The sequence below is a fragment of the Heptranchias perlo genome, chromosome 7 (assembly GCF_035084215.1).
Source record: "Heptranchias perlo isolate sHepPer1 chromosome 7, sHepPer1.hap1, whole genome shotgun sequence".
Taxonomy (NCBI): Eukaryota; Metazoa; Chordata; class Chondrichthyes; order Hexanchiformes; family Hexanchidae; genus Heptranchias; species Heptranchias perlo.
In genome coordinates this window covers 15,399,751-15,424,750 of record NC_090331.1, presented here as the reverse complement: position 1 = coordinate 15,424,750, position 25,000 = coordinate 15,399,751, and the positions used below count along the sequence as shown (strand labels likewise).

Sequence of the window (25,000 nt, the reverse complement as noted above, 5' to 3'; positions counted from 1 at the left end):
ATATAAAAAGGGGGCAATCAGGGATAGGTATGTTTTGAGCTGTAAGGAGACAGGCCATATTTTTTATATGGAACATTTATGAAAGTGAACTTTTGAGTGCGTGAGATTTGAATTTTTATTTTCGGCAGTTTTTCTCTGCAATAACTCAACTACCATTCCTTTCATCTGCTAACAGCTTATTCAAAACCATTCCCCAAAAAAAGCCTTGGAATTAAAAAGACCGGTTCCATCATCCGAGTGGGGAGCCATGCTTGGAGAAAGCAAAGCTATTAAATGTTAATTAGGTGGAAAATCACGCACTGTGTGTCCACAATTTGCTGTGAAATGCTCCCAGAGAGTATAAAATCGGCCATAAAATACAACCACATTTAGTAACAACAACAACTTGCATTTATATAGCACCTTTAATGTAGTAAACGTCCCAAGGCACTTCACAGGAGCGTTATCAAACAAAACTTGACACCGAGCTACATAAGGAGATATTAGGACAGGTGACTAAAGGCTTGGTCAAAGAGGTGGGTTTTAAGGAGCATCTTAAAGGAGGAGAGAGAGGTAGAGAGGCGGAGAGGTTTAAGGAGGGAATTCCAGAGTTTAGGGCCTAGGCAACTGAAGGCACAGCTGCCAATGGTGGAGCGATTAAAATCGGGGATGCGCAAGAGGCAAGAATTGGAGGAGAGCAGAGATCCTGGAGGGTTATAGGGTTGAAGGAGGTTACAGAGATAGGGAGGGGTGAGACCATGGAGGGATTTGAAAATAAGGATGAGAATTTTAAAATTGAGGTGTTCCCAGACCGGGAGCCAATGTAGGTCGGCGAGCACAGGAGTGACGGGAGAACGGGACATGGTGCGAGTTAGGATACAGGCAGCAAAGTTTTGGATGAGCTCAAGTTTATGGAGGGTGGAAGATGGGAGGCCAGCCAGGAAGGTATTTGAATCGTTCAGTCTGGAGGTAACAAAGGCATGGATGAGGGTTCCAGCAGCAGATGAACTGAGGCGGGGTGGAGACAGGCGATGTTACAGAGGTGAAAGTAGGCGGCCTTGGTGATGGAGCGGATATCTGGTCAGCAGCTCATCTCAGGGTCAAATAGGATGCAAAGGTTGCGAATGGTTGGTTCAGCCTCAGGTAGTGGCCAGGTAGAAAGATGGAGTCGGTGGTTAGGGAACGGAGTTTGCAACGGGGACCGAAGACAATGGCTTCGGCCTGCCCAATATTTAGTTAGAGGCAATTTTTGCTCATTCAGTACCGGACAAGCAATGAGAGACAGTAAAAAGGTGGAGGGAGGTGGTTGTGAGGTAGAGCTGGGTGTTGTCAGCATACATGTGGAACCTGATGTGTTTTTGGATGATTTCGTCGAGGGGCAGCATGTAGATGAGAAATAGGAGGGGACCAAGGATAGATCCTTGGGGGGACTCCAGAAGTAACAGTGCGGGAGCGGGAAGAAAAGCCATTGCAGGTGGCTGGATAGATAAGAATGGAACCAGGCGAGTACAATCCCACCCAGCTGGATGACAGAGGAGAGGTGTTGGAGGATGACGGTGTGATCAACTTTGTCAAAGGCTGCAGACTGGTCGAGAAGGATGTGGAGGGATAGTTTACCATCATCATGGTCACGTAGGATGTCATTTGTGACTTAATTGTGTTTGTGGCTAAGGTTTTTGGTTCCTGGTCCTCCTTGGTGGTGATGTACATTTGGTGTGCTCCAGAATTTCCAGCGGCTTGTGTAAATGAGGTGTCTGGTTGCTGGGTGTCAGTATAAGCCTCATGGGATGAGATAACCTTCTGCCCTCTTGTGCTGGGTCATAAGATGCTGCTCCAACTCCTTGGGGTAAATTTTAATCCCCAAGAACGGGTGGGGTGGGTGGGGAATAAAAATTCTGCGTTTTCGGAGCGGAACCGCATCCCAGCTCCAACGCTTCTACTTCTGGTTTTGACCCAGATGCGGGACACTTAAAGCGGGCGGGACGATATTTAAAGGGCCAATTGAGGTACTTAAAGTCCTTAAAGCTGTTAACTTTTTGTGTATTGACCTACACAAGCCATTTTAACTTCTACTGAATGTGTCTCCCGTGGCCTCTGAAACACACCATGGAAATGGAGGCGAGTTGCAGCCGACCCTCATTTGGACCTTTAAACCAGTGGTTGACACGTCAAAAAAAGGTGAGTATTTGCAGCAGGGCAGTCAGTTCTCTTGGACAAACCTTTCGCTGGGAGTTTTTTGTGTTTAGACTGAGGTTTCTGTGTTCATGCTCAGAATTCTTGTGTACACACATATTCACCTACATTTTGAACCCCCTCAAACTGACAACATCAGGATGGGGGGGCACATTGGATTTATTCCACAGTATATCTGAGGAGGAGGCAGATCATCATCCAGGGCAGGCACGGCGTGCAGTTCTGGGAGTTGTAGGTCCACAAGACAGATGGGCACCACAAGGACCTGCAGAACAGCAGAGAGGAGACCAACGGATGTACCAACGTTGCAAGAGGCACTACGCACATGAGAGGGTTTACGGACAGTGGCTGAGCTTCCTGGACATCTCTGAGCAGCAGTGCCTACGCAGGCTCAGATTGAGTTGCCAGGTGGTCACAGACAGCTGCAGTCTCCTTCATGCAGAGTTTCTCCCGGCTGGGTCTGGTGGCCATGCATTCCCCATTGTGGTAAAAGTTGCCACAATTTCTTCCAGGGCACCAACAGTGACATCTCTAGGGTCTCTAAGTGGTGTGCACTTAAGTGTATATGATAGGTCATGGATGGCTTGTTTGCCAGGGCATCCGGCTACGTCAACTTCCCCTGCGATGACATCAGCCAGACTGCGAGGGCAGTGGGTTTCCACTCTCTGGCTGGATTCCCACGGGTGCAGGGCTCAATTGATTGCACACACGTAGCAATCCAAGGACCTGCACATGAGCCAGGACTGCTCATCAACCAAGAGGGGTATCACTCCATCAATGCACAGCTGGTTTTCGACCATTGGTCGAGGTTTCTGTAGGTGTGTGCCAAATTCCCTGGCAGTTGCACAGATTCCTTCATTTTGCATGATTCCAACACCCTGGCCCTCTTCCACGCACAAGAGAGACTTAAGGGCTGGCTCCTTGGAGACAAGGGATGACTCCCTGCAGACCTGGATCATGACACCTGTGGGAAACCCCACCAATGAGGCACAGCAGTGGTACAACGACAGTCACATCACCACCAGGTCTGTCAATGAACAGGCCATTGGAATGCTCGAGGTGCGCTTCAGGTGCCTGGATCGAACTGGGGGATCCCTTCAGTACTCACCAGTGAGGGTGTGTAGAATAATAGTCGTGTGTTGCGTCCTGCACAACATCGCTCGACAGAGAGGGTTACAAGTGAGGAGCTCCCATGCGCTCATGAAGTATCCGCATCTGCCGGCATCATTGAAGAAGGCGAGGAGGAAGACGAAGATGGGCAATCCATTGGCAGAGCAGTGGCACACACGCTGCTCGTGATGCCAGGGAGTCACTCATATCTGATAAGGAGATCTGCAAACTGAAGGTCGAGTGAATAAAAATTTCAACTAATTAAAACAAGGTTAGATAGAGATGGCAGGGCAGGTGGTGTGTCGTAACTGCAGCAAGTGGGAGTTGGTGGAGACCAGCGAGATCCCGAACAACCAAATCTGCAGTAAGTGTCTGCAACTCTAGGAACTTCGGCTCAGAGTTGTTGAGCTGGAGTTCAAGCTGCAGACATTGTGATGCATTAGGAAGGGGGAAAGTTATCTGGACACTTTGATCCAGGAGGCAGTCACACCCTTTAGGTTAGGTAGTAGTTTAGAAATGATCAGTGGTCAGGAACAGGAGGATGTGACTGCAAGTCAGGCAGGTATGGGGACCCAGGATGCAGTGATGGAGGAGCCTCAGCCTTTGACCTTGTCCAGCAGGTACGAGGTACTTGCTACCTGTGTGGATGAGAACAAAGACTGGAGGGAGGATGGGCAAATTGACCACGGCATCATGGTACAGGGGACCATTCAAGTGGGGGGAGTAAAAAGGAATGTGGTAGTGTAGGGGCTATGGGGATAGTATAGTCAGGGGGATAGATATTGTTCTCTACAGCAATGACCGGGATTCCGGAAGACTGTGTTGCCTGCCCAGTGCCAGCGTTATGGATATCTCCTCATGGCTGGAGAAGAACTTGGAGCATGAGAGGGAGGATCCAGTTGTCGTGGTCCACATAGGAATTAATGACATAGGTAGAACTAGGAATGAGGTTCTGCTGAGGGAATTTGAGGAGCTATGGTCCAAATTAATAAGCAGAACCTCAAAGGTAATAATCTCTGGATTACTACCTGAGCCATACACAAATTGACATAGGGTCAAACAGATCAGAGAGTTAAATGCGTGACTCAAAGAGTGGTGTGGGAGACAGGGGTTTCAATTCATGGGGCACTGGCACCAGTACTGGGAAAAGAGGGAGCTGTTCCATTGGGAGGCGCTCCACTTAAACCAGGCTGGGACCAGTGTCCTGGCAAATCAAATAACTGAGGCAGTAGATAGGGCTTTAAACTAAAAAGGAGTGGGGAGGGGTGGGGGGGAGGGTTCAGGTAAGGGTAAATTTATAAGTCTAAAGAGAAAAGTCAAAGCCATAGAGCAGTGTAGTGATTTGGGTAAAGATGAGCAGAGTGTGTCAGGAAAGGACAGAGAGTTTAACGGTAATAGTGCATCAGTGAATAAGGTCAAATCAGGATAAAATAGTAAAAAGTTAAAATTAAAGGCACTTTATCTGAATGCACGAAGCATTCATAACAAGATAGACAAATTAATGGCACAAATAGAGATAAATGGGTTTGATCTAGTCGCCATTACTGAGACGGGGTTGCAGGATGACCAAGTTTGTGAACAAAATATTCCAGGGTACTTGACTTTTTGAAAAGACAGACAAATGGAAAAGGAGAGGGGAGGGGTTAGCCCTGATAATAAAGGATGAGACAAAGACAATAGTGAGAAAGGATCTTGATTCAGAAGATCAGGAAGTAGAAACAGTGTGTGTGGAGATAAAAAATAACAAGGGGCAGAAAACATTGGAGGGAGTAGTTTATAGACCCCCTAACAGTAGTTATACTGTTGGTCAGTGTATTAATCAAGAAATAAGAGGAACTTGTCACAAAAGTAATCCAATAATCATGGGGGACTTTAATCTTCATGTAGACTGGGCAAATCAAATTAACAAAAGTAGTTTGGAGGACAAGTTCATGGAATGCATCCAAGACAGTTTCCTAGAACAATATATCATGAAACCAACCAGGGAACAGGCTATTTTAGACCTTGTCTTGTGTAATGAGGCAGGGTTAATTCGTAATCTCATATTAAGGGATCCTCTTGGGAAGAGTGATCATAATATGATAGAATTTCACATTGAGTTCGAGAGTGATGTGCATAAGTCTGAATCTAGAGTCCTAAACTTAAACAAAGCGAATTGCATAGGTATGAGGGGCGAGTTGGCTAAGATTGATTGGGAAATTAAATTAAAAGATATAACAGTAGATAAGCAATGCCGAACATTTAAAGAAATATTTCATATTTCTCAACGAATGTACAGTCCATCGAGGAATAAAAACTCCATGGGTCAAGTGATCCACCCATGGCTAACTAAAGAAGTTAAGGATAGTATTAGATTAAAAGAAGAGGATTATAATGTTGCCAAGAAGAGTAGTAAGCCTGAGGATTGGGAAAGTTTTAGAAACCAGCAAAGGATGACCAAAAAATTGATAAAGAGGGAAAGAATAGAATATGAGAGTAAACTAGCAAGAAATATAAAAACAGATTGTAAGAGTTTCTATCTTGATTGAATTTTTTGAAGCGGTAACAAGGAGGGTCGATGAGGGTAGTGCATTTGGTGTAGTCTACATGGATTTTAGCAAGGCTTTTGACAAAGGACCTATTTCCCTTAGCAGAGAGGTCAATAACCAGGAGGCATAGATTTAAAGTGATTGGTAGAAGGATTAGAGGGGAGCTGAGGAAAATATTTTTCACCCATTGGGTGGTGGGGGTCTGGAACTCACTGCCTGAAAGGTGGTAGAGGCAGAAACCCTCAACTCATTTAAAAAGTATCTGAATGTGCACCTGAAGAGGCCTGACCTACAAGGCCATAGACCAAGTGCTGGAAAGTGGGAGTAGGCTGGGTGGCTCATTTTCGGCTGGTGCGGGCACGATGGGCCAAATGGCCTCCTTCTGTGCCGTAAATTTTCTATGATTCTATACAAGTATGTAAAAAGGAAGAAAGTAACAAAGGTAACTTTGGGTCCCTTAGAGTCTGAGACAGGAGAAATTATAATGGGGAATAAGGAAATGGCAGAGATGTTAAATAAATATGTTGTACCTGTCTTCACAGTAGAAGACACAAAAAACATACCAGAAATAGTGGGGAACCCAAGGGTCTAATGCGAGTGAGGATCTTAAAGTAATTAATATTACTAAAGAAAAAGTACTGGAGAAATTGAAGGGACAAAATGCCAAAAAATCCTCTGGACCTGATATCCTTCTTCCTAGGGTTCTAAAAGAGGTGGCTGCAGAGATAGTGGATGCATTGGTTATGATCTACCAAAATTCCCTAGATTCTAGAATGGTCCCAGAAGATTGGAAGTTGGCAAATTCAACCCTGCTATTCAAGAAAGGAGGGAAGAGAGAAAACTGGGAACTACAGGCCAATTAGCCTGACATCAGTCATTGGGAAAATGCTGGAATCTATTATTAAGGACGTGGTAATAGGGCACTTAGAAAATCATAATATGATTAGGCAGAGTCAACATGGTTTTATAAAAGGGAAATTGTGCTTGACAAATTTATTAGAGTTTTTTGAGGATGTAACCAGCAGGGTAGATATAGGGGAGCCAGTGGATGCAATATATTTGGATTATCAAAAGGCATTCGATAAGGTGTCACACAAAAGGTTGTTATATAAGATAAGGGCTCATGGGGTCGAGGTTAATATATTAGGATGGATAGAGGATTGATTAATGGACAGAAAACAGAGAGCAGGAATAAACGCGTCATTTTCAGGTTGGCAGGCTGTAATTAGTGGAGTGCCACAAAGATCACTGCTATTTACAATCTATATTAATAACTTAGATGAAGGGACTGAGATGAAGGAGGTCACATTAAGGGCCTTCAACTGAGTCGCAATTGCTCGAGACAATGCATGAAAATGTTTTCCGGGTTTCTCACACGCTGAGTTCCCGCCGGTATGTTAAAATTTACCCCCTCGTGTCACATCCAATAATTCAGTGGCTGTCCACTCCTGCCTGCTTTCTATCGAAATTTTTGTCACTTGTGGAGGAGGTGGGGGATGTAGAGGGATTGGATCTGGTACCACTCTGTTCAAATTCTCAGGACTCTTGTTCCTAAGGAAGGAAGTGAGTTGATCTTGTGGCCAGCAGATTCTTGTTCCCTCACTGCCACCCCATCTGTTCCTTCTCACTCACTCCTTGTATCACGTGGTGCACCCACTGAGTGATATAAAGAGCATAAGTGAGTAGGAGCAGATAGGAGTGTAAGGGGTAGAAATTCGTTCGTGCTGGCCTATGAACGGCGTTTGTGTCATGGTTGTTTGCTGGAATGTAAGCACGAGAGCAAGTGAGTGACCACAATGATAGCAAGTTCCCACTGACAGGCCAAATCTGGGCTGACAATTCACTGTCATTGCATAATTAGGCCGACTTCAGGAAATCCTAATATGTCAGCAAGTGCTAAACTTACTTCTCATCAATCCCAACAATTTAGTGGTGGGACCAGCAAATGTTCCCAATATTTCCTTGTGATAACAGACAATATTCCTTCACTGGACACAGGAAACGCAGAAGGGAACATAAAATCACAAAATTGATACAGGTAGGAAGACCAATTTGTTTGCCTTATTTTATCTGTCCAGAATAAACAGCTTACAATCCCCATCACAGCATCCAGCACAGGTGTTAACCCATTACTTTAAATGGGTTAATGCCTCCACTAAATTAAGTGAGCGAGCAATGTCAGATGAAGATATTAAGTGTTCACCCTTTATTATTACAATAATTTCTAGGCCTTAATTTCTGGGAATTCAAAAGCTCCCTGATTCACATATCCACAATTTTCCATTTGTTAAAATGACCTGATGAAGACAATAATTTACCCCAACATTTTAATATATTTCAGAAAATCAATTTCTGCAGCTTTCTAAAGAGAAATATTGGAATGTAGAATTGAAGAAATATGCAACTAAAAACATTTCTTAATTCATAATATTCTTGGAAGGTTTTTTTTCAAGCTATTTGACCTCAATGAAAAGAAAATCGGGCGGAGTGTAAAACAGGCCACCGATTCACAATCGCCCATTTTTGCACAACCATCCAAGACATGGATTTTAGCAAGGCTTTTAACAAGGTCCCACATGGCGGATTAGTCAAAAAAGTTAAGGCCCATGGGATCCAAGGGAATGTGGCAAATTGGATCCGGAATTGGCTCAGTAGCAGGAAGCAAAGTGTAATGGTTGACGGGTGTTTTTGCGACTGGAAGGCTGTTTCCAGTGGGGTGCCGCAGGGCTCAGTTCTAGGTCCTTTGCTTTTTGTGGTATACATTAACAATTTGGACTTAAATGTAGGGGGAAGATTAAGAAATTTGCGGATGACACTAAGATAGGCCGTGTGGTTGATAGTGAGGAGGAAAGCTGTCAACTGCAGGAAGATATCAGTGGACTGGTCAGATGGGCAGAAAAGTGGCAAATGGAGTTCAATCTGGAGAAGTGTGAGGTAATGCATTTGGGGAGACCAAACAAGGCAAGGGAGTACACAATAAATGGGAGGATACTGAGAGGTGTAGAGGAAGTGAGGGACCTTGGAGTGCATGTCCACAGATCCCTGAAGGTAGCAGGACAGGTAGATAAGGTGGTTAAGAAGGCATATGGAATGCTTTCCTTTATTAGCCGAGGCATAGAATATAAAAGCAGGGATGTTATGCTGGAACTGTATAAAACACTAGCTTGAGTACTGCGCTCAGTTCTGGTCACCACATTACAGGAAGGATGTAATTGCACTAGAGAGGGTGCAGAGGAGATTTACGAGGATGTTGCCAGGACTGTAGAATTTTAGCTATGATGACAGATTGGATAGGCTGGGGGTAGTTTTCCTTGGAACAGAGGAGGCTGAGGGGTGATTTGATTGAGGTGTATGAAATTATGAGGAGCCTAGATAGAGTGGATAGGAAGGACGTATTTCCCTTAGCGGAGGGGTCAATAACCAGGGGGCATAGATTTAAAGTGATTGGTAGAAGGATCAGAGCGGAAATTAGGAAATTCTTTTTCGCCCAGAGGGTGGTGGGGGTCTGGAACTCACTGCCTGAGAGGATGGTAGAGGCAGAAACCCTCAACTCATTTAAAAAATACCTGGATGTGCACCTGAAGATCCGTGACCTGCAGGGCTACGGACCAAATGTGGGAAAGTGGGATTAGGCTGGGTGGCTCATTTCTCAGCCAGCGCGGACACGATGGGCTGAATGGCCTCCTTCTGTGCCGTAAATTTTCTATGATTTTATGATTAATTCATACCCAACTGTCTCCTGTTAGTGGTTTTCCACCATTCATCAAAATTTAATTTAGGTGACTTTTACATCTAAATTACACTACACAGCTTGCATCAACTTTGAGCCAAAACCACTATTCATTGGTACTAAGTGTGTAATAAAGCTGACCTTTAAATGGATGTTAGTAGTAGCCACCAATATGATTTTGCTTGTTAAAGTAATTTCTGATGGCTTAACAACACTGTTCAATAAGAAAGTCTTGGTGAGCAAAATAAATCGAGGTGTTTATAACTAAATAGTGCTCATGCACCACAAATCATCAGCTCCAGCCATGTATTAAGTTATTATCAATTGATTCCTCGCTGAATGAGAACTTTTCCTAACATCCATTAGCGACAGATTTTTTTAAACCCGACCCATTAAAGCTTTTTGAATTGCACCTGCTTCGCTCCAGGAAGGAAACTGCCCGATAACTGTATTTATAGCATTGTACAGAATGTCCTTCTGCTGTTATAATAGGTATGCAGACAGAAGTTTTTCAGGATGGTTGATAAATTTTACGAATTGGTTCAGATTTGAAGGCTTCACAATGGGGTGCCATTTTAGTTATCAATGGAATAAAGGAAGTCTGGAGACATCATTGAATTTCAATGACAGTAAGGCCATGAAGGAGATTCTTCTGCTGATGGATATCCTCTTTACCTCCAGAGGAAGTCATAAAAAAAAGTTTTGCACAGAGGGGTGGTTGGAATGTGAAATTTTCTGCCACCAACAGTTGTTGAAGCAGAGTCTATAAATCTTTTTTTTTTCAGAGGGGATTAGACAGCTGTTTGAAAAAGAGGAATATTAAAGGGTATGGATAATGAGCAGGAAAATGGGATTCGTCAAGGGGGAGAAATTGGATCTCGCTGCGCCCATTTGTTGTGCACGGAAGGAGGCCAGAAAGCACCAATTTCATGGTGCTGAACCACAAAAACAAATATAATACAACAAACTATATGACTAATAGATCTGCACCCGCAGATACCTCAACCACTTAACTCAATCATAATACGTTCATATTCCGCATGCAAGTGGTAAATATTTTCAACAAAAGTACAAATTCCTTCTATTTACCGAAACTAGTGTCACAATTCCTAGTAACCAATGGTCTAAATATCCAGGTGCCTCAAAGCCGCTTGAACTATACCCAATCCAATTTGGGTCGGACAATTTTTCACAAATCCCTGGAGGCTGCCTAAAACAGGTGTTAGAAAGAAAGACTTGCATTTATATAGCGCCTTTAACAACCTCAAAGCTCTTTACTTCCAATGAAGTACTTTGAAGTGTGGTCACTTGCAATGTAGGAAACGTGATAACCAATTTGTGCACAGCAAGCTCCCATAAACCGCAATGAGATAATGACCTGATCATCCGTTTTTAGTGATGTTGGTTGAAGGATAAATATTGGCCAGGACACTGGGGAGAACTCCCCAGCCCTTCTTCGAAATAGTGCAATGGGATCTTTTACGTCCACCTGAGAGAGCAGACAGAGTCTCGGTTTAACATCTCATCTGAAAGATGGCACCTCCGACAGTACAGCACTCCGTCAGTACTGCACTCGAGTGTCAGCCTAGATTTTATGTTCAAGTCTCTGGAGTACTAATTACCCTTTGAGAGTGCTACCAACTGAGCCAGGCTGACACTATTCTATTCACCAGCAGTACTTTTCCTCCACATCCCCATCTCTCCCTCCCCCTATTCTCATTTAATTGCTGCAATCTCAGTTGTGTCCCCTATCATGATACTGACTTCCCAAATGTAGCCTGTCCACTAAATGATAGCTCAGAGCAGAATCTGCCCAATTATTTCAATTACACTTCACACTGTGCTGAGGATGAAGTGAACATAATAATATTCTGTGCAGCTCAGTTCGTACTGTCAGATCCAAAAATGTCAGGATTTAATCCCGAGGCTGATGATATGTTACGAAATACTTCATTCATAGAAAAAGAACGATTTATCAGCTTTATACAAAGCACTTTTTAATTCAAGTCTTAAATTGCCAAAGTAACCAATAATATTACACTATCAAAATCAAAATACTGCAGATGCTGGAAATCTGAAGTAAAAACAGAAAATGCTGGAAATACTCAGCGAGTCAGGCAGCATCTGTGGAAAAGAAACAGAGTTAACGTTTCAGGTCGATGACCTTTCGTCAGAACGGGAAGAAGTTGAAGATTAAACAGTTTTTAAGCAAGTATAGACTAGGGAATTGGGGGAGGAAAGGAAGGGGAGGGGAGGAAAGAACAAAAGGGAAGGTGTCTGATAGGGTGGAGGTAGGGAGTGATTAAATGACAAAAGGGTTGATGGTGCAAAGCAAGGAAGGTGGTTTTCTATTTTTATAATAATATTATAATAACTTGAATTACTTCAGGTGTTGTCTACTTTTAAAGAGGCAGAATGCGAACTTCTTGGACCATCAGTAAAAGCAGCATAATTCAAATGCCAAAAAATCTACTTCTGTTTAATTTCATTCTGTGACTTTTATGTTCAGCTGTTGTCAGCTAGTGGTGTCACCAGCTGCCTCACATGGTGTTTGGTTGATGTTTGCTCTGCAGTTGGATATTTTATTGTGTTAGTTGGATTCCTGGATCTGGCTTTTTTGATGTGCCCATGTTTTCGTATCTCTGTCAATGTTGTTGATGGCTGGCCCTTATTTCACTTGTCGGTACATTGCCTAACAGAGTGAAGAATTTCAAGCCCTCAGAATTTAAAGAAAATAGGCTTGAAATTGCTATTTAAAATACATTCATATGGTATTTGTATGTTCGCTATTTTAAACCAGGCATTAAACCATTTAATGTCTCCATTAAAATAGCTTTCTGAGAGAGTTATCACTTAGTCCCATTTTCCTGTTCTTTCCCATAATCTTTTAAAATTTTATTTTACAAATATTTATCCTAATAGTAAAACACAAACAGTAATTTCTGGGCTAATTATTGTTATAAATATTATATATATTATAAATAGGGATTCTTAGCCACCTTGACATTCAGAAATAAATATTCTTTCAAGATAAGTGTCAATCTCAATAACCAAGGCCACTGGATGGGCCTCCCCTTTGCGTTAAACTGCCAGTTCAGGAGAAAATTAATTTGTACTTTCCCCAGCAAGCAGGAATCCAGCTACACTGAGGTGAACTGTCGAGGTTTTCCCCGTCTCTTGTCTTCCTTTTTCTCCAGAAGGTGCTGATTCTCGCTGTGGTACAGTTCCACTAGCACTGTCCTCCCTCTGTTACCTCAACAAAGCACCTTCCTTCCTGTATGAGCCTAGACAGTGAGTGTTGGCCATTCGATCACAGAAGTTATTGCAGTTGAGCCAGATCCTGACCACACCTAATATCCACGTATGTGGTGGTTATTGGATTTCGATCACAAGCCAGAACCTTGGCTGATTCTTTACCTTCCCAACGTCACAACTGCAATGCCAACTCAGAACAAACTAGGAATCGAGTTTTGGAATTTCTGGCCTGGCTTAATACCATGCCGCTATGTTATCAGGGGAGCAATCAGCAAATATTAATGAAAATACTTTTAAGAATGTTTTTCAAAAATTAATTCCCTTTAGTATTGTTGTCACAGCTTCATAATGAACCATGTAAGATCGTATTAAGTCATATATATGTACACTACTACGAAGTATGGAAAATGGGTGCAAGTGCAAACAGAAATCCATTTGTCCCATTGCATTTGTGTGCTATTTTCAAAAAGGGAACATGAACTCTCAAGCAGCCTCAATTTAGATCTTCCTGAATAGACTTCAAGTGGCCAAACTTGGGCTGCTTTGGGCTTTCAGTGCAGTACTGTTCTTCATCAATCATTTGAATATTACTACAGCTGAACAAAACATTAAAAGCACCATTCTGCCTTGAAGCACCATTCTGCCACTGATGATACTTTCACCTTTCAGTGCCATATGAAAAAGTTATAAGGGGGTACTTTATTATGCGTTCTATATTTTAAAGGGACACTATTACTGCATGCTATACTTTATTATCTGTAGTGCAATAAATGTGCTAAGGTGGTTGAACATTTTACTTTCTAATATATTAATATTGAATAGTAGGTTATTAGTGTGAAAAATCATTTATATGGAAACTAAAAGCACATTAAGATGCCAAATGATATATATAAAATATATAAAATATTTTAAAAATAGTTATCTTACAGTATCAGAGATGACAGATCTTTTTATATTAGCAAGCAGGCTGAATATTTTAAATGTCACTCATTTTTTTGTGCATTGGGTTTTTATAACATAATTATCTGTGCTTTTTAAATACAAAAACAGATGTGGTAATTGAATTTTGACCTAAGTTTATTCTATTAATCGGATAGTTTCTCTTCAATTGAAATCAATCAACTCTTTCCTTCCAGGGAGTTTTCAAATAAGATACAAACTGGATAATGATAAAGATCCTGTTTTCTTCAGCATTGATACCAGAAACTGGGCAAATGGCCAGCTTCACAGTGTCAAAATCGATCGAGAAGGGAAGGACGTCTACATTCAGGTAATGCATAATATAAGTCGTACAATTTTTAAAAGAATATTTGATCCCACAGGCTTCAGCAATACAATGGTTATTCATATAATATAAGATGTTATTTTTGTCAGCTGTACAATCTCCAAATCCTTAGGGTTTTGCGGCAGATAATTGAGGCAGACCTGAAGGGTGAGCAACTTGGGTTAGTGCACTAAAAGTAATTAAATGCACTGAATTTGTGCTTTGGGATGTATTGAGGTTGTGAAAGGTGCTATATAAATACAAGTCTGTCTTTCTTTTCTTCCTTCCTTCCTTCTTTCTTTAAGACGGTAAAACTTTCTCTCAGGCAGTGTGGTTGCCTGGAGCTCTATCCTTTGTAATCCAAATTTCAAAAATAGAAATAACTGGCACCTGCTGATCCAGAGTTGTTGAAATATGTTCCAGATAATGATTAAACTACAGGAAGGCTCCTGTAGTTTACCCCATTGTACCCAAACATTAAATCTCACAGCCTTTGTGCTTTCAACAACAGCCAAGATTGGCTTTGTGAGACATTTATCAATGTGACAGCTGCCTTCAGCTGCTTGCACCCTGTAACCATGCTACTTAATATAAAAAAATGACAAAAGGAGAGTCCCCTGAAGGTACAGAGAAAAAGCCACCATCTCTGAACCTTACAGACCAAATGATCCCAGGTTAGATCCCTGATCTGTGCTGAGTGATGTGCAGGCTGTTCTGCATACGATAATAAGCATTCATTATACTACAAAAATAATGTATGTAGAACTTAGATAAGAGCTTTCATGTTAAAGCATGCACATTCATAAGCTTTACTAGTACATAGTAACTGTACAGAGAAGCATAGAAATAATTTATCCTTTTAGGATTGAGAAGGATAATGAATTTAAACAACTCCAATACTAATTTTATATAGCTATACTGGTTCAGAGAGCCACTAATGAAGATATTCCTGAGGAACATGGAGTGAGCGAGTCACATGATTGAGATAGTCCAGTGAACAGAGTCTGGCATGGAACTTACTGGGGAAAAGGGATGCTTAATATTTCATCAAACAATGGCCTTATCTTGGCTTTCATACAACGCAAAATCTAATTGTTCCATTTTCTGAAGTCAGTTAAGTAATGGTGTAGACATGATCTGATCCAATGTTGCTAGTACAGCTTAAAGGCTAGTGTGAATTATTAAAGGTAAAATACAGCCCAGTGGATGTTGTTAATTTTAATTGGAAAACTTTTAATTGGGAAGTTAGGACAGGAAGTCTCCAGAGGTGTGGTCAATATTGGCAGATGGTCTCCCACTCAGAGACATTTGCAAACCATTGACTTAGGGTGATTAGATCAAATAGCTGACTCTAATAGCCTATTACCTTAAGGTACAATAAGGCTATTGGTGATTGCACTTTGTGTGATGGTGATGTCGAACAGCAAAAGGTGCACTCAGGAGTATTTGAAGGAATGAAGTAAGGAGCCTTGGGCATTTTTTTCATGGCTTGTTGGGCACAGAAGGCAGCAGAAAACCAAAAAGTAACTAATGTTATTTCAGGCTTTAAAAAGTCAGAACCACGATCCTTGGAATTATAGTCGTGTTAGTCTGATATCTAAAATGGGGACAAAAATGATTTTATTAAGAAATGGAAATATTTCAGATTCAATGAGAATTATGCTAATAAATTCGAGGCATTATAGGTTTATGCAAGGCAGGACATGCCGAACAAATTTATTGGAAATCTTTGAGGATGTAATAGAGTTAGTGGATGATGGTAATATAATTGATCTTTTATATCTTGATTTTTGAAAAGCTTTTTAAAAGATCCCATGCAAGAGATCAAAGTAGAAACTCAAAGAAGGAAGATGTAAACTGAATAATGATTGGGTAGATAATATGAACCAGAGAGTACTTATCAATGATAATAGTTATATTAGGGTAGCTGTGATCAGCAGAGTTTCCTGAAGCTCAGGTCTGGGACCAATATTTCTACCACAGAATTTATTAATGATCTTGACAAGGGTATTGTGAGTAGGATTCCTGAATTTGTAGATCATGCCAAGCTTTGTGGGAAAATGATGCATTCCTGAGGAGAGGCATACAGATTAAACAGGCTTGGAAAGACAACAACTGTGCAAGTGAACAGCGGGATAGCAGTTAATATTGAAAATGTAAGGTTATTCTTGTTGGTGCTAAAAATGGGAACAAGAAAATCTTTGCATCATTATGGGACTATTGGGAATATTTAAAGTGCCTTTCTATTGTTATTTTATATAGATGATCTCATGCCCTTTATAGATGAAGTGGATTTTAAACAACAACAACTTGCATTTATATAGCACCTTTGACTTAGTAAAATGTTCCAAGGCACAACAGCTGACTATTCGCCTTCAAAGCAGCAGGGTGGAGTTTCCTCTTCGATGCACCTGGTGAATGCTCATTTTGCGGGTAGAGCAAAGAGGAAAAATGGGCAAAGATTGGTTACATCAGCTCTCCTTCCTCAGTACGTTGGCCTGAAATTTCCTGCGGCTTCCCAAAATAACGTGACTTGCCTTGCGCCCGGAGTAAAAGCAGGCCGAGCCTTGTAATGCTAATGAGGCAGGAAGTGGTGTTCCTGGCCTCCTGCTTCAATTTCCTCATCAGCAGACTGTTGGATGCCCCAGCGGAGGGATGTCTGAAGAAACCTGGCATTAGAGCTTGCACCAGGACCTCCATGCATTGGGGAGCCTGCAGAAGTCCCGTGGACAGGCCAAAGATCGTAGAAGAGGCAAGGATCTTTAGTGGCAAGGTGCTTACTTTTCCATCTCTTCACCCAAACAATCTTTGGATCTTTTGATTACTGCTCTCCATTAACAGCCAGAAGGCCCCAATGCTGGCAACAGGAGATCAGCCGCAAACCTTTCAAGCCTGCAACTGCAGTCCTGTTACCTGCACTGCTTTCTGCCGCTAGACCCATGCAAATGTCCTGGGAGAGGAAAATAGCAGGATCCTCTCCCCTGACAGTTGCTTTGCACCTCCAGGTACACTGCCAGTGTCAGGCATCCACTGGGCACCCAGAGAGGAAAATTTACCCTCGCACGCTTATTTGGAACACCTTCAGTAACAATTCCCATCGCTAGTTGACACTACTCTGTTCTTTTGCTATCACTACATATCCCCCAATTTTTGGTTTAAGCTTTTCTTTCTGAACAAACTTTAAGTAGTTCAACAACACCGATTGTATTGTAGTTCAAGTGCCCATTTGACATCATGTTACTTTATGATTCCGCATTGCACTTCTTGAGCTCATCGGTATTAATGGTAAGTCGCTTTGCTTCTGAAACTTAATCATAAATTCAAACCAACTTTGTGTGTGGTCACTTTGGGCTCGATTTTACCGGCGGGTTTCGTGTGTGTTTCCAGCGGGGGGGGCCCCGAAAATCCCGATATCCAGGCACATGACCGGATCGCGTCACGATCCCGCCCACTTCCGGGTTCCCCGATGATGTGCGGGGGTGCGTGCGTAGCCCCCGCTGGTGGGAATCCCGCAGGCAATTAAATCATTAACTGACCTGATTAAGGGACTGTGTGTGATTTTGGAGGAACATGGGACTGTTTCACACACTGGGGGAAACAGTCCTTGTTGAACTGGACGTGTTGCAGCCGTCAGCCTGTGGCAGCTGCAAAGGTCCATTTGACAGGTGGGGGGGGAGAGACCCTCACCCATTGCAGGATGCCGCTCTGTCACTTGGGACAAAGTGTGGCCTCCACCACCCCCCTCCTGACGGTCAAAGTCAACAACCTGCACACTCACCCCGGGGTCCGGAGACATGTGCCTACCTTGCGGACCCCCTCAGATGTACATATTGCGGATGGGGGCCATCGTAGCTGCAGTCATGACCCCCTCGGAGGGCGAACAGCATCACCAGCCTCGCCATCCACGCCGTCCACCTCTGACACGTGGAGCTCCACAACAGAGTGCTGTGACACATCCACCTGTACAGCAGGAGGGAGGGCTACCGCAGAGAGAGATGCGTCGCAGAGGGCACTACCCTCGCCACAGGGTCCACAGACCGAGGCGCAACTCCCCGGACCTCTCTGAGCAGCAGTGCACATGGAGGCGCAGATTCACTCGACATGTTGTCGTGGACATCTGCAGCCTCTTTCATGCCGAGCTGCTCCTGGCTCGCCCCAGCACCATCTGCTTACCTGTCGCTGCCAAAGTCACCACTGCCCTCCACAACTTCTCCTCCGCATCCTTCCAGGGTGCAGCCGGGTACACGGCCGATGTCTCTCAGTCGTCTGCGCGGAAGAGCCCTGCAAATACACCTGCACCTACTCTGCAGTGACACAATGGGTGGCATCAGTGGTGGGTCCTCATAGTGATCCTCAGGAGAGGGCATTATTGCACAAAACAGACAGGATTCGCGGAGACATGACGGTGGTGGTGCCAATATGATGTGTGATGTGAGTTGTTCTGAAATTCAATATAGGTAACACCCATGACAAACCCTCAAACACCCTTGTGCACCCCCTTCATGCTCACGACACGTTTGCCTTACGCTGCCTACTGCACATATGTGATGCATGCCCTGTGGCTGCAGCACAGGTGGTGGCAGGTTGAGTGAGGCTGGCCGTGAGGGAGATGCACGAGAGGGTGTGTATGGGATAGAGCCATGAGATTATATGAGGATTGGGTTGCGTGTTAGTGGCGGGGTGAGTACTGGCGAGGTGAGTAGGTGCAGGTAAGATGAGGATGGGGTTTGAGTGGGTATGAGTGGTGATGTGACAGAGTGGTGTTGGCGGTGCCGAAGGAGATGTGGGGTGGGGGCAGTGTTGTGGCAGACGGAGTGTAGGGGAAAGACTACGTGTTCTCACTGTGGCTGACCTACTGCGGTCATTGGAGCGCTTCCTGCACTGTATGCAGGTGGGCGATATGTTGGTGGTGCAGATGACCTCCTCTGCCACCTCGAGCCAGGCCTTCTTGGTGGCAGAGGCAGGCCGCTTCCTCCCGCCCGCCGGGTGGAGGAGCTCTCTCCTCCCCCTCCTCCTCACCCCATCTGGTGATACCTGGGGTGAGGCATCATTAAACTGGGAGCAGCCTTCCCCCTGGGCTGCTCCATGCTGTAATGTGTTCTATTGGTTGCAGCATCTGTCAGTGGAGGACTGCCCCTTTAACTAGAGAGCCTCCAGCTGACAGATCGTACTGCGCATGCGCAGCCCACCCGACGCGCAGACCAGCAGCGCGGAGCCCGGAGGAGCAGGTAATTGGATCCAATTAGTGGATTGCCTGTTACGATCGCGCGGGCAACCCACTAATTTCACTGAGCGTGTTGACCACGCTCCCGAAACCCAACCCGCCGGAAACCCGCAGGCCTGGTAAAATCAGGCCCTTTATCTTGCATGCACCCACCTTTTCTTTCCTTCCAAATTACTAACTTTAAGTATTATACGAACAAACTTTCTAATCCAGTGTATTGGTGTGAAGAAAGGCTGCCAGCACTTCTCTTGAGACGAATCTGTATCACTCATTTTTTTTCTGAGAGCATTTCAATCAAATAGTTTGGTTTCTTGACAACTCTCACCGAACAGAATTATTACTGAGATGTTTGAGTTTCACCACTGCATTGGTTTTCACTGCAGATAGCCTTGCGCTACCAGCAGGGAGATTTCCCCACTGGCTGTGCATATCGGGAAATCGAAGTTGGACTGCCCAGGATATTCTGTTTGTTAATTTTAATGCATGGAAAATCATGTGCAATGCACCCATGATTTCACAAGATGCACAGCTGTGTAGTGAGGCTTCCTACCTGTAGGCGCATTCAGAAAATCAACCCCCTTGTTTGATCTCTGGGATTCTGAAGTTTTACTTGATTGCTAGCCTCAGGGAGGGTCACAGTACACTTTTTTGTATTTCTGCACCAGCTTCTTCCTAATGATTTCTAAATCCTCTGAGTGAATCAAATTTTTCATTCATGGCCAGTTTACCTTGTAACTTCTGAGCAGTTCTGAGGGTGATTCACCACAATCTAATGGTGTGCTCCTGTAGATCAGAAGACACTTAATACGCACCTTGATCACTGTGTTTGCTTTCTTGATGAAGTTTATGATTGCATTAAATGTTCCTGTGAAAATTGGATTGGCACAATGTGGGCCAAAATTAGGCAAGCTAACTTTCCTCTCATTAACACCCGTGTGTGCCAAATTGTAGGCTTTAATGGCATGAAGGAAAGGGTGGAGGCACATGACTGGATTTCTACCCATTTTGCGCATGACATACATTTCGGTGACAAACAGAAGTCGGCCATACCTGAAATCAGTGGGTGCTTGCAAATGATGTGATAATTACCAAGAAGAGATGCAACTATGCCTTGTGCATAATTTTCCAACCTTTATTTTAGGTGCCTGTCATTTCTAATTACCACCAATGGAAGTGCGACAAGAGTTGCTAGCACTAATAGGAACCAATTCTTAGCAGCTTCTGGTCTGTTTTCTTTCTCTTTCTGCTGGCACTTGTGTCCCCAAGAGCCTTTGTTCCGATTTTTATATTTTTTGCCACAAGCAACTTTACTGGCATCAATGTGTTTCCCATACGGAATGCCCTTATCTGAGGAGCTGGCAACAAGAAGAGGAGAACCGGCTGATATACTGAAGAGATCTGAATTTGCAGGTTGAACTATGATTTCCTCACTTGAGAGTAGCTTTAAAAAGCTCCCCTTTTATGACTTTGTTAAGGTTTCTCAGAATATGACATTTTATTTGAAATAGCGCCAAGGTATCTTTTACGTCCACCTGAGAGGCCAGATAGGACCTCGGTTTAATGCCTCATCCGAAAGACGGCACCTCCGACAGCGCAGCACTTCCTCAGTACTGGAGTGCCAGCCTAGATTTTGTTCTCAAGTCTCTGGAATGGGACTGGAATCCACATCCTTCTGACTGAGAGGTGAGAGTGCCACCACTGCGCCATGGTTGACACCTTGCAGGTTTACCTGTACTTCTGAATCTAGTTTGAAATTAACTGTAGTGTTAAAGAAATCTATTTTCCTCCTTCTTTGTGTGTAATCACTTCTAAACCCAGTATCCATTGACCTCCTCCTTCACCTGTAAATGTAGTTACATTGCAATGTCCATTCTTGCCTTACTTTGCCTATTGCCTTGTCTATGTCCAGTGCCCATTCACCTCCAACTCCACCTGTTTTACTGGCACTTATGATGAGTTTCACAATAAGCAGGGATTGTGTCGTTTGTCATATTTCTTACTCTTGAACTTGCCTTTTATCTATTTTGCTGGTAGGCTGCTGCATTGTAGCAGGAGCCTTGAAGGGCTGAGGTGGCCCTTGTTTAAGGTGTGGTGCTAGAAGGACTAGCCTTCTCAATGCGCAGACATCGGAGCGGTCTGGAAGGAGGGAACAAATGTGCCACTGCCCTGAGAGACAAAGTCATCATGCATTCCCACACCTACCAGGCCACTGTTTGCTGAGCACTGGTTCAGATGGTCAGTGAGAGAGAAGACTCACTCAAGTCTCTGAAGACCCGAGAAGTAGTATTTTCAAGTCTGGCTGCCAAGACATCGATGCGAGTACTCACAGCTGCCATTTCCAGTCCTTAGCTGCCCTTCATGCCACAAATATCTCCTGAGATGCCACACCTTCCAGGGTTGACTGAATGACTTTACAAAGTCCCTCATGGTGGGGTAGTGAACTACTCCAACTTATTCACCATCTGCAGCACATTCTGGGACACCATCTTCATTGGCTATACATTTGTTTGATGCTCCAGAAGCATTTTCATTTGAATACCAGGCCTCTGAAATCTGGTCCCAAGGCTTCTCAGCAGAGGGCAGCCATTTCCAGAGCCTCTGGTCAGTGAGCCTCTTCTCATTCTCCACTCTCAGCTCCTCCTTGTCACTGGTGCTCTTTACACCACCATGTGACCTTCCCTCAGAATCACTAAGCAGTTCCTCCCGCTTGAGTGTATCTGGTCTGATGCTAGAATAAGTGAGATCCCAGGACTTGGCTAGTGAGGACAGCTATCAGGTTTCTCTTGACTTTCTTCCTCTGCTTGTTGTTGAACATCTAGGAGGATGGAAAAGGAAACACTGTAAGCAGGAGCTTATTCCATTTCTAATGACACTAAACAATCAGATGAGACCATCCATCGCCATTGCCACCTCCGCAATCCTGTTTGGTCTCCTTTCTTCCATTCCTAAGAGTTGGCCCCCACCTTGCTAATATCTCAGAGAGAAGAAACTCCACGGAAACACCTGAAATTTGTTATAACGTCAGCCGCTCCGACTCCGAGACAAAACTACAACTTCGGCACTGGAAGTCTCACCTGCCACTTGAAGCAGCTGCAGCAATTCAAATACTTCTGTTGCACTGAATTTCCTGCCCTGTCAGCCATTTAGGAGCAGGGTTACTGGTCTCAGCATGCCCTGAATAACTGACGAACCCAACCCACAGTGGCAAAACAGTCAGAGGAAAAGCCACCCTGCATGGTTTCTCATGATGCTATCATGAAGTAACAGCCCCCACCACTAGATGGAGGCGTATTCCTTTGCGATCACAATAGTCTATTGGGTTAGAGTATTGCACTTTCTCCGATTGCACCTGGGTTTGAATTAGCCCAGACTAGCGGGATAATCGTTTCCTCCGAAAGTAGGCTTTATGGATCCTACATGAAATGAGTGTGAATAGTATCAATCCAGTTTCTAGTGGATGGGCAACAGCACAAAATTCCTCACAAAGTACAACTAAATTCCAATTGCACACAGTCTGGCACTAATTTGGCAATCTCAGTTAGAGAAGCCGAAGTTGGGGGGGTGGGGGGGTTTAGGAAGCAGAAAATTTGGAAGGGTGCAGCAAAGATTGCTTATTTTGAGGTTGGGAGTTGCAAGAACAACAGCAATTTGCACTTATATAATGCCGATAAATCCCCTAGACCTAATGGCCTACATCCTAGGGTTCTAAAAGAGGTGGCTGCAGTGATAGTGGATGCATTGGTTGTGATCTTCCAAAACTCCCTAGATTCTAGAACGGTCCCAGCGGATTGGAAGGTAGTAAATATAACCTCGCTATTCAAGAAAAGAGGGAGAGAGAAAATAGGGAACTACAGCCCAGTTAGCTTGACATCAGTCATTGGGAAAATGCTGGAGTCCATTATTAAGGAAGTAGTAACAGGGGACTTGGAACATCATAATATGATTAGGCAGAGTCAACATGGTTTTATGAAAGGGAAACCATGTTTGACAAATTTATTAGAGTTTTTTGAGGATGTAACTAGCAGCGTAAAGGGGAACCAATGGATGTAGTATATTTGGATTTTCAAAAGGCATTCAGTAAGGTGCCACATAAAAGGTTGGAACCAATGGATGTAGTATATTTGGATTTTCAAAAGGCATTCAATAAGGTGCCACATAAAAGGTTGTTACGCAAGATAAGGGCTCATGGGGTTGGGGGTAACATATTAGCATGGATAGAGGATTGAACGGACAGAAAACAGAGAGTAGAGATAAACGGATCATTTTCAGGTTGGCAGGCTAGTGGGGTACTGCAAGGATCGGTGCTTGGGCCTCAGCTATTTACAATCTATATTAATGACTTGGATGAAGGGACCGAGTGTAGTGTATCCAAGTTTGCTGAAGATTAAAAGCTAGGTGGGAAAGTAAGCTGTGGGGAGGACACAAGGAGTCTGCAAAGGGATATAGACAGGTGAATGGGCAAAAAGGTGGCAGATGGAGTATAATGTGGGGAAATTTGAGGAAGAATAGAAAAACAGGAATTTTTTTAAAAGGTGAGAAACTATTAAATGTTGGTGTCCAGAGAGACTTGGGTGTCCTTGTACAAGAAACACAAAAATTTAGCATGCAGGTACAGCAAGCAATTAGGAAGGCAAATGGCATGTTGGCCTTTATTACAAGGGGGTTGGAGTATGAGAGTGAGGAAGTCTTACTAGAATTGTACAGGGCTTGGGTGAGACCTCACCTGGAACACTGCATACAGTTTTTGGTCTCCTTACCCAAGGAAGGATATACTTGCCTTAGAGGCGGTGCAACGAAGGTTCACTAGATTAATTCCTGGGATAAGAGGGTTGTCCTATGAGGAGAGGTTGAGTAGAATGGGTCTATACTCTCTGGAGTTTAGAAGAATGAGAGGTGATCTCATTGAAACATAGAAGATTCTGAGGGGGCTTTCAAGGGTAGAGGCTGAGAGGTTGTTTCCCCTGGCTGGAAAGTCTAGAACTAGAGGGCATAGTCGCAGAATAAGGAGTCGACCATTTAAGACTGAGATGAGGAGGCATTTCTTCACTCAGAGGGTTGTGAATCTTTGGAATTCTCTACCCCAGAGGGCTGTGGGTGCTGTGTCGTTGAGTATATTCAAGGCTGAGATAGATAAATTTTTGGACCTTAGAGGAATCAATGGATATGAGGATCGGGCAGGAAATTGGAGTTGAGGTTGAAGATCAGCCATAATCTGATTGAATGGCGGAACAGGCTTGAGGGGCCGTATGGCCTATTCCTGCTCCTCTTTATTATGTTCTTATGCCACGTCCCAAGGTGCTTCACAGGAGCGTTATCAGACAAAATTTGACACCAAGCCATATCAGGAGATATTAGGACAAGTGTCCAAATGCTTGGTCAAAGATGTAGGTTTTAAGGAGTGTCTTAAAAGAGGAGTGAGAGAAGGAGAGGCAGAAAGATTTAGGGAGGGAATTCCAAAGCTTAGGGTCTAGGCAGCAGAGGGCACGGCCACCAATAATGGGGTTAAAGAAATCGGGAGCAGAGCAGAGGGATGTTCACTCTGCAAATGTTCGTGTTGCAGCTTACCTGGGACTGTTTGATGCTGATACTAGAGCTTGGATTTACCTATTCTTACTGCCCAATTTTTAGATGGTATTCGCATGAGCAGTGGGTGGGAATTCAGGTCAGCATACCAGGTGAACTTCGGACTAATTTGTACATTAGAATAACATATGCTG

At 43.7% G+C, this 25,000-nt stretch overlaps 1 protein-coding gene across 1 annotated transcript in view; it reads left to right on the top strand.

Annotated features, from left to right (window-relative positions):
• LOC137323447 (contactin-associated protein-like 5) overlaps positions 1-25,000 on the top strand; it is a 590,554-nt gene that overhangs the window by 471,386 nt on the left and 94,168 nt on the right. The window contains exon 20 of the mRNA XM_067986921.1: positions 13,932-14,065. Within this exon, the coding sequence (XP_067843022.1) occupies positions 13,932-14,065 (134 nt within the window). The remainder of the gene's footprint in view (positions 1-13,931; positions 14,066-25,000) is intronic.